This window comes from Labrus mixtus, chromosome 18 (assembly GCF_963584025.1).
Source record: "Labrus mixtus chromosome 18, fLabMix1.1, whole genome shotgun sequence".
Taxonomy (NCBI): Eukaryota; Metazoa; Chordata; class Actinopteri; order Labriformes; family Labridae; genus Labrus; species Labrus mixtus.
In genome coordinates this window covers 9,346,541-9,356,794 of record NC_083629.1, presented here as the reverse complement: position 1 = coordinate 9,356,794, position 10,254 = coordinate 9,346,541, and the positions used below count along the sequence as shown (strand labels likewise).

General features: G+C 40.4%; 1 protein-coding gene across 5 annotated transcripts; it reads left to right on the top strand.

The window, feature by feature from the left end:
- Positions 1-64: 64 nt before the first annotated feature.
- Positions 65-9,545, top strand: srrm1 (serine/arginine repetitive matrix 1). 5 transcript variants are annotated; one of them, XM_061063203.1, is made up of 17 exons: positions 65-205; positions 1,024-1,113; positions 1,248-1,370; positions 3,543-3,713; positions 3,876-3,964; positions 4,060-4,287; positions 4,633-4,818; positions 4,946-5,065; positions 5,252-5,460; positions 5,961-6,041; positions 6,484-6,570; positions 6,765-6,900; positions 7,014-7,103; positions 7,183-7,665; positions 7,773-7,959; positions 8,360-8,533; positions 8,722-9,545. In XM_061063203.1, the coding sequence occupies exons 1-17, from the start codon at positions 185-187 to the stop codon at positions 8,731-8,733; spliced, it is 2,487 nt and encodes an 828-aa protein (XP_060919186.1). In that variant the 5' UTR covers positions 65-184; the 3' UTR covers positions 8,734-9,545. The 5 variants fall into 5 exon arrangements, with proteins under 5 accessions (XP_060919186.1, XP_060919184.1, XP_060919185.1 ...); XM_061063201.1 differs by having other exon boundaries at positions 8,715-9,545; XM_061063202.1 differs by lacking the exon at positions 6,484-6,570 and having other exon boundaries at positions 8,715-9,545.
- The last annotated feature ends 709 nt before the right edge of the window (positions 9,546-10,254 follow it).

Here is a 10,254-nt window from a genome sequence, read left to right as displayed (position 1 = left end):
CACTACATGTAGTTACTGGTTTACTTGATATATAAACACGTCAGGTGTTGTGCTTCACGAACACAGTGGGTGTAATGCGGGTGTCTTCCTGTAGAGGCGCTCGTTTCACCCGACGAGCCTCTGAGATTTCACCGGAGACGCACGTCCTTCTCACAGCGCCTGTTAATATCCATTATCTCCAATAATGGACGCGGGATTCTTCCGCGTAAGTTATTTCATTTTATCTATAAGCTTTATTAACTTGCTGTCAAGTTGGATTGAAACTTTTTGCGTGTAGTGAGAACTTTAATTTGCAATATGGATTTAGTTGGAGGGCCAGACACGGCACGGTTAGGGCTCCGTCTATGAGCTGATAAATAACATCTTGGTTTCCGACATTAGCCGTGTTTAAACTTCCGTATGACTAGAGTTTACATGGTTTTGCAAAGTAATTAGATTTTTTTTACAGTATAGACTTCTGTTATGATTCATTGACGCGCACTGTTGCTGTTTCTATATTCACTAGTAGATAGAAACCTGTTTCAGGAATTAGACAAGCCGATCCTGCTAGCATGCTTCTGCTAATTTATTAGCCTTCAGTAAAGATGGCGTCCAGGCGGTGCGTCGTTTCTGTCTCTGTCACGACCACGCGAACGCAACCGACCACAAGTAGACCAAAAGTGTGTTTAGTTTCCATAATGAAATCCGCTTCATTAGTATGGTCATGTCAGCACTTTAATCGACCAGTGTCGATGCTGTGGATAACAGCCTTCCGGGTTCCCGTGGAGGATTAACCAGGCTGTTAGCTAAACTAATGCTAGCTCATCCGGGTTCAGGTTGACAGTGTAAATATCTCCCGGTGCTGTAGTCACATGTGTACTATCTGTTTAAACACACCGCAGCGTCACATGTTTACGGGAGAGGTAGACTTTATTTAACTAAACTTTAATTCAGAGTTTTGTTTGTTATTAACTGAGTTTTAATGATGTTTGTTAGATTTGAACATGAAGTACATTTAACATGAATGTGATGATGTTTCTTCAGGGCACAAGTGCGGAGCAAGACAATCGTTTCAGCAACAAGCAGAAGAAACTGTTGAAGCAGCTGAAATTTGCAGAATGTCTGGACAAGAAGGTATTTGATCATCCACATACTAAAACAAAAACTTCTGCATAAACACTTGTAACTAAATTCTCCATGTAAACAATGTGGTCAACATAATGTTCTTTTTTTTAATTGGGGGCCTTGATTGTTTGTGTTTTCTTTAGGTGGACATGACCAAAGTGAACCTAGAAGTCATCAAACCTTGGATTACTCAACGAGTGACAGAGATTCTGGGATTTGAGGATGATGTCGTCATAGAGTTCATATTTAACCAGCTTGAGGAGAAGGTAATGTCTTTAATGAGTGTTTTTTCCCTTTTTTTCAAAGCTATCATAAATTTGAGGGCATTTGTTAGTGAGGATGAACCTCAGCAAATAATTGCACATCCTAGTCAAATTGAAATGGAATGGGTTAAAGTAACAATAGGTAGACAACTGATTTGTGCATAACCATGTTTTGCTGTTATGTGAAAAAGTGCCTTTATTCAGCAGTCTTCTAATGATGATGTGATTTATGATTTAAAAGGCCTGAACCAATATGGATGTTATACCTTGCATCAGAAGTATAGCACCAACACCTAATTAGCTCTCTCCTGAGCCCAAAGTCACTGAGCCCAACTCTCCCTTCATGATGCAGTGTGTGGTTTGAGGTGAGTTATATGCAGGGATTACCAATATAATGTCAGTGAAAGAAACACCTGAACAATGCCATGATTATGTTCTCCGTACGTATTTACATTGCATCATTTATCTGCCGAGAGCCTTTTAATCTAACTGCAACAATAGTTTAAAACGGGAACGTTCACTAATGTGCTGCAGCCTTTTTGAATATCGTAAACCTTCTATACGTCATTTAAAGATTAGCTTTAGGTAAACTTAACATCAAGCTGACCAGTATTTTGACCTCTGTATGTTGTGGTCAGAAGTGTTTTCCATTGCACTTTTAACCATACGTAACAGTGATGTGAGGGGGTCTTGAACTCACCCCCAGTTGTTACTGTACATCACTGTAGCAAGTAGAGAACCTCAACCCCTGCAGGACAGCAAAAAAAAAACATGATTTGGACCAGATCCCAAATATTTCTTAACAGTTACTTTGAATCTCTGTCCGCCTCTGTCACTTGGGGTCAGATGTGTGGCTTGTGTTCTTATAGTTTAACGTAAGTTACTCTTAAAAACTGTCAATTTGTAAAAAGTTTCTCATTGGTCATGTTTTTGACCATAACATCCTTTCTGCCATCACAGCTGTAGTGCCAAGCCCTACTCATGTTACGTAGTTATTATTGTTGTATAAAGTAGATTTTGCTTGTTTTTTTCCCCATAGGCTATCTACCTTTTATTTATATATATATGACTTTTCTTAAAAAACTACTTGTGACATGGGGGGGTGCAACCTATATAATTTACAGAGTACCCTGCATTAGACTATTAAGAGGATCCATCCCATAGTTTACTTCCAAACATGTGTTGGTATGTATGGCTATAAGTTTTATTATTGTCCTTAACTCACTTAGGATACTACAAACCCTGTATGTTTAAAGTGATATATTTCATACAAGCACTGCAACATAAAAGTATCAGTCTAGTTTTTTTTTTTAGCTTTTCATTTTATTATTTACTTGCCATAGCTTTTTGGGACAGGGTGGGTTGTTAAAGCTAAGTTAAAAGGGAACTGTTGCATTATAGTGTGAGAGGGTTATTTAATTGAGATTAGGGTATCTCACAATAACATTTGTTTAAAATAAACTCAATTTTTGTGTAACTGTGTACTCATTATTGCTTGTTCGTCTCTTGCAATTTAGATAAATGATATAACATTAAGCTCAAGGTGGTTGAGTCTCAAGCAGTAGGGAGGCGGAAGCAAGCCAAGGGAGCTCCGTGCCCACTGATCCCACGGGACTCACTGAAGACACCGGAACTGTACTTGCAGTGTTGGGTTTTAAGCACTCTGTATTGTGGCTATTTGTTTAACTCCTGATTGTGTAGACTGTTGGGAGACTAAAGAAAGAGGGGTGGGTAGGGACATAGATATGTACACTAGTGGGCAATGCAATTGACAGAATATATGACAGAATATATTTTTGTGTTATTTGAGTTTGTTTTGATAGATTTTATATCTGAGGAATAAATCAGAATTGGGTGTAAGGGCAGTATTGCATGCAGTTGTATTCCACTAGAAAAGTCTCCCCTCAGTTAGCTCGCATTCTCAGTTTCATGAGTTTGTGAGTATATCAATCACATTCTTATTTTGATAGGTTAATGGACCCAGGTATGCTTAAATATCCTAGTCAGTTTTACATGTTTTTAATGTGATTAACTATATAGTCACAGGTAAAGTTAGTGAGAACTAGAAGGTAGGTAGGCCCAATTGTGGGATCCTACCTCCCCCTGATATTTTGCCATCCATTATTTCAATGTCCATATGGTCTTTTCTCTCCCTCCTTCGTGTGTGTGTTACAGCACCCAGATAGCAAGATGATGCAGATCAACCTGACAGGTTTCCTGAATGGGAGGAATGCCCGGGAGTTCATGAAGGACCTGTGGCCCCTGCTGCTGAGTGCCCAGGAGAATATTGCTGGCATCCCCTCTGCTTTCTTAGAACAGAAGAAAGAGGAAATTAAACAGAGACAGGTGAGCTTTCACGAAGGTATAACTTTGCAAAATACCTTTTGTTAGCTATCAGAAGGTCGTGAATTTGAGGTTTAAGTGACTGTGAGTGAGGAATATTAGTTGACAGAGACAAGTATTATAACAACTATCTCTTTGTCCCCCCCATTATTTTATTTTTGAAAGATTGAGCAGGAGAAGCTTGCTTCTCTGAAGAAGGTTGATGAGGATAAGAAGGAAATCCGAGAGAGGGCTCAGTCTAAGAGCCCAAGGAGGTAAGGACATTGTCTCGACATCGGTGGACAGAAGTTGGATGGTATTTATCACAGAACATGAAAAGTAATTCTCTCTTTACTTCATCTCTGTCAAGGCGGAAGACAAGATCACCGTCACCACGGCGAAGGTCACCAGTGAAGCGAGAAAGGAAACGCAGTGCATCCCGCTCCCCGAGACGTAAACCCAGCCCAGTTGGTGGCGGTTCACCCCCTCCGCCCTTGATGCAACTGCCCACGAAACCTTTGGAGCAGCTTGTGGAGCCAGAAACATCAGAACAGAGAGCTATGCCAGAACCAGTAATCCAAGAAACTTCTTCCACTTGGTTAGTGAAAGGATATATTCTAAGTCTTATATTTTTTATTGAATTCAATAGGTTTCTATAGTTTATATTTCTTTTTAATTTGAATATCTTACTCCACCAATTTCTTAGTGGTGTTTTATTAATTCAAATTGTATGGTATTATAATAACCAATAATACAATTTGTATTATATTGCATATAAGCATTCTTTTGTCTTCTTTGAAATTGCATCATTTTGTGTAGCAGTCATGACTGGTGGAAAGTGGGCTGCATCCAAACTAATATATATCCTAGGTTTTTAGGTAGGATAGGCTTGAATGGATGAAAAATGATAAACTTACTGATTAAATTTGTTTCTGGTCTGCAGTGACAATGTTGTGGAGGTGGTGAAAGCAGACTCTGTGACTGATGTCAAAGAACCCTCACCGGAGAAGGTTCACAAGAAAGAAGAAAGGCCCAGGTCCCGGGAAAAAGAAAAAGACAGTAGGAGGGAAAGACCTCACCACCGTTCTCGTTCTCATTCCCGCTCTCGCCGGCGGCGCTCACGTTCTAGGTAATTCTCAATGTACAGACAATTAAACTCTTCTAGTTCTTCAGAAGTCAGATATTTGGAGAATTTAGAACTATTTTGAAACAATAAATGAGATTACTATGTTCTCTTTCTCTTTTTGCCGTTTCAGATCATACTCTCCTCGTAGAAGACCGAGTCCAAGGAGGAGAATGTCTCCTCGCCGAAGGAGTCCCCCTAGACGTGGTCCCCCTGGCCCCAGACACCGCCATAGACGCTCCCCTGTCCGCCGGTCAGTGACTGTAACCCACTGGTTAAAGAAATAATATTTAAATATTGTTTCTTCTTTTCATACTATTTACCTTATTTTACTGAGAATCAGACAATTGTAACTTCATTATCCCTGCCATACGGCAGATGTGTGGGGCCAGTTATACTTTGTAAATACTCTCAAAATCACATTGTTTGTTTCCTACAGGAGGCGCTCTCGCTCTGCTTCATCCTCTGGCAGCAGCTCCTCTGGCTCTCGCTCACCAAAAAAAGCAATGAAAAGGATATCCAACACACCACCCCGAAAACAGGTCCTTCATCCTGACGCCTCCAATAGCCCTGCAGGGAAGGACAGACGGTCTCAATCTCCACGGGCCAGAAGAGGCAGAGGCTCTGCATCACCTGCCAGATCTTCTGGTATGAGCTATATGTTATGTTCATTGTCCTTTCACATTTTTTTTGTCTTACTGTGTACTCAGAGCCACATGACACCTTAAGCTTGTTAGTTCTTAGAAATTTAAATTGCTAAATTACAATCTTTTTTTTTTGATTTATTTTTGGGCTTTTTGTGCCTTTATTGGAGAGATAGGACAGTGGATAGAGCTGGAAATCACAGAGAGAGAGAGTGGGTAACGACATGCAGGAAAGAAGCCACAGGTTGGACCCGAACCCGGTCAGCCCGCCCGCATGGAGGACTATAGCCTCCATACATGGGACACGCGCACTACCCACTGTGACACCAGCGCCCCATAAATGACAATCTTTTTATGCGTAAATTCCCTTGTTAGTTAGGTTACAGAAAACCAAATAGTTACTGTGAATGAGTTGAGGATTAATCTGTTATTTAAAGAGCTATAATTGATGATTAAAGTGATTTGAAGTGCATCTAAAAATCTTGGCTCCTTGTTTTTTTTCAGGTTTCAAGCGTAAACAAGGAGGTAGAGCTGATTCGCCATCTGATAATGCCAAGCCCAGACCTTCTGAGGGGTCTGATTCAGGTAAGCAATATATTAATTCTATTCAAAGAACCATAATGGACTCCAGCTTACAAATTGGGATGAATGGTCCAGATCCCAAACACTTGCAATCTTCAGAAATTGACACAGATGTTTCGTCACTCAACATTCAAGGCAACAAAAATGCCTAGTTTGCGAAGCCAAATGTGTAAATGAATGTCCAAAGACCTTGTTTGAGTTCTCTCACATTTAAAACTACTTTACATTTTGGTTTATTATCCTCACATGACGAAACACAGTTTAAACTAACATTTTACACCATTGTAAAAACATATAGTTCATATGCACTATGCTGTGTTGACGTTCTCTAGCAGCAGTCATAAAAATATACCTTTTTTTTTTTCTGTAAATCTCACTTTTTCATGGCAGTCTGATTTACTGGCATTACAAACAATGATGAGACACTTAATGCTCTACATTTCAGAGGAGGATAAAAATGAGAAAGGGACAACAGCAGATTCCGTGCAGCAGCGACGTCAATATCGCAGGCAGAATCGTCAGTCTTCTTCAGGTTATAAGCATTTATATCCCCTCATGTTCTCCCCCATACTCTTTAACAACGTCTCTGTCAATCTCCTCTTGACCTCACTGTGTCATGAACTTTTGAAGCTTTGCCCCAGCCCTAACTTTGGTGTGCTTTCCTCATCCCTGACAGTTAGGAGAGAGTAAAACAGTGGTTGATGTTCTCTGTCCGTTTTGTTTCAGATACAGGGTCTTCGTCTTCGGATGATGAGGGGCCCAAGAGGCAAACAGCAGGGCCAGGTGCCAGAAATGGTGAAGTCAGAAGAAGACGCAGCCGTACGCCATCCCCACGGAGGCGACACAGAGATACCTCTCCAAGGTCAAACACTTAAAACAGTTTTTTTTTTTGCTGTATGTTTTGTCTTGATAGACAAAAATACAAGTTGTTGGCAGTGTTCCTTTGTTAAATGTTTTGGATTTTTACTCTTTTAGGAAAAGACGTTCTCCATCACCCCCTGGACGCAGACGTCGCTCCCCCTCTCCTCCCCGTCGTCGCAGATCTCCTTCTCCTCCCAGACGAAGGTATGGGAATATTCATCGTCCGTCATTAATATTAGTAATTGAAAATTCAGGTGTGAAATTTGAATTTGGTGCTCCTCAGGTCTCCTTCCCCACCTCCTCGCCGTCGTTCTCCATCCCCCAGACGCTATTCTCCTCCTATCCAGCGTCGCTACAGCCCCTCACCTGTGCCTGCCCTGAAAAGGAGGTTGTCTATTTCTCCAGCAAAGCGCTCGTCTCCAGGGGCCAAGCGACGGTTCTCCAGGTCCCCCAAGCGCAGAAGTTCTCCTGCTCAAAGAAGACGGACACCTCCATTGTCCTCATCTCCACCCAGACACAGGAGAAGCCCAATGTTGCAATCTGTCAGGCCAAGCAGGGACACACGATCCCCCATTGCAGCACCCGGTCGCCTCTCCCCATCTCCTGCCAACCGCAGTCGCACTGTCAGGGGTTCACCCAGTCCAAAGGGACGTTATGAAACGTCCAGTACATCCCCATCAAACCAGCGGAGACAGCAGTCCCCTTCACATAGTGGTAAACCCATCCGCAGAGTGTCACGCACTCCAGAGCCACACAACAACCAGAGGTAATCAAAGCAGCTATCCTCATCTCAATTCTGATTTAGTCAGAATAAAAAAGTTTCATACATGTGTCATCTCTGCCTACTTAATGTCACCTTTGTGTCATCCGCAGGCCATCTCCGAGTCCACAGCCTATGAGAAGAGCATCCTCTAGATCTAGGTCTGTTTCCCCTCAACCAGCAGCTCAGAAACGTCCAGCCCCAGCATCTGCCTCCCCTTCACCATCTCACTCAGCCAGTGGTTCTCCGCCACCTGCCAAAAAGCCCAGCAGTGGATCAGGCAGTCAATCCCCAAGCAAGGTTTGATTTCAGCAGCTTATTGACTAGTGTGATTATTTAGAATTGACTGCATACAAGCAGGGTCATTACTTCAGTCTATGTAAACTTTAGAAGACTACAAGTAATATCAAAGTTGCCCATTTTAATGATATAGAACTTTTCTAATATGTCATGTAGCAGTTTAAATAATATACATTTGTTTATGTAGCAAGCCAGAATGGTCATAGTATAACCATATTACCCAATGTTTTCTTGTCTTCCAACATCACGTTCAATATATTCTGAACTACATAAACAAAAGAGGACTGTTAAACTTTGACTGAAAAAGAAAATGTTTCATAAACACCATGTGTCCATCATTGTTCCTGTGATGTTATGTGTCATTTCAACTGAGTTCTTATGTTGACCTGTTTTAACACAGAACTCGGATGTTGATGGAAGTGGGAAGAAGAAGAAGAAGAAGAAGGAAAAGAAACATAAGAAAGAGAAGAAACACAAGAAGCACAAGAAACACAAGAAGGAGAAGAGCAGTGGCCCTGTGACTGCAGATGGACAAGAGAATCAGGGCATTGAGGAGGATGGAGAGTCAAGAAAGGTTAACCCTGTTTTTTGTTGTGTTTTTACTTACCAAGCTTTCTCACAGGAAACATGCTGTATACAAGAAGTGGAGATTTAGATTTTGTTGATAAACTTTTTCCCCCCAGCACCATCATTCTGTAATTGTTTTAAGCAACTAAATGGGGAAAAATGTGTATTTCATGCTGTTTGTCTTTTAGGAATCAGACAGTGAAGTAGAAGACAGCTTGGATGACCTGGAAAAGCACCTTCGCGAGAAGGCCCTGCGCTCCATGAGGAAGGCTCAGATGTCTCCATCACAGATGTCCTGAAACGAGGGGTTCTCTCTCAATAATGTTTTTCAACTCTATATTGATGTTTGTCATCAACCTGGTTCAGCTTTAGAATGTAAAAATTGTTAAATCTTGAGTCTTTTGTTTCCTTTTTACTGGTTTGATACATTCTGAACTGTGTGTCATTAAGAGCTTGCTTTGTCAGTTGGGGTATTATCTATACTGTAAAGAAGCTTGTGTTGTCCATATTTTTAAATTGAGCAGGTGAACGGTTTAAGCTCAGAGGTATGCGTTAGGGAGGTTAGAAAATGTTTTCCAAAGCCTACAGTAGATTCCATTGAGAAATGATTGCATGTGCAGTGAAAGTCTCTGATGTGCATGAACCACTGATCTTGTGGAGTGTAGACAAAAAGCCAACATAACGTAAAACTTTTACTCATGCCTTTAATCAGTGGGAACAGTTGTACGACTGTGCACTTTTAAAGGCAGTAACAGAAAGTCGTGTCCCATACTATAACAATTTAGAAGTTTTTTGGCATTGTTTAACGTGATGTTTTATGATTTTTTTGAAATGGTCAGTAACAATCTCATGTTACAGAGTATGCTTTAATTTTTTCCCCAATGGATTGATATGAAATTAACTTTACTTTCACACCCTTCACCAAGCTAATCTGTTGGACTGCTATTTGATTTGTATTTAGAACCCCCGGCTCTTGTTGTCTTGTCATCCTTTCAGAATTAAAACCTTTTTTATTGGAAGTGTCTCTCTAATTTTTCGATTGTCATTTGTGATTTAAATGAGATTTTTCTGAACTAAAACTTGGTAATGCACTGTTGGTGGGTGAAGAAAATGAAGGTTAGTATTTACAAGACTAAACAGAAATGTTAACTGCAAGTCGTCTAATGAAACCAAATGTGTTGAGCTCACAAACATCAGCTAATTAAACCTAAATGTCCTTCACTCTAAAATCCTTGATAGTTTATTATTAGTATTTATTTGATAGACATTTTTAGTATTCAAGAAAAACCATAGCAGAGGTCAATCTAATTTAAAGAAATATAATTTTTAAATGAAATGCACAGACCAAAGTCAACTTTATTGTCAATTTCAAAATATGAGTACAGTGGAATCGAAATTGCGTTAGTCTCCGTCCCACGGTGCAATACAACCAAAATAAGGTAAAATAGATCAAATGAGATAAGATAAATAATATTTACAGTAATAAATTCTAAATTGTGCAAAAGGTACAAAACAAAATGGTAAATAACGGAACAAGACTACAATCTACATTGGGGTTGTTTCTTAATTTATTTATTTCTTGATTTAATGCAGAATATCTTTGTTGGACTACACAGGTTTAGCCTACTCTTTGTTGTAAAGCAGCTTTCAGACATCCTCGTTCTGCCTCCTCCCAATCAGGAGACTCCCTCCTCAAGCCCCTCCCACATTTTACATGTTTGCGCTTCT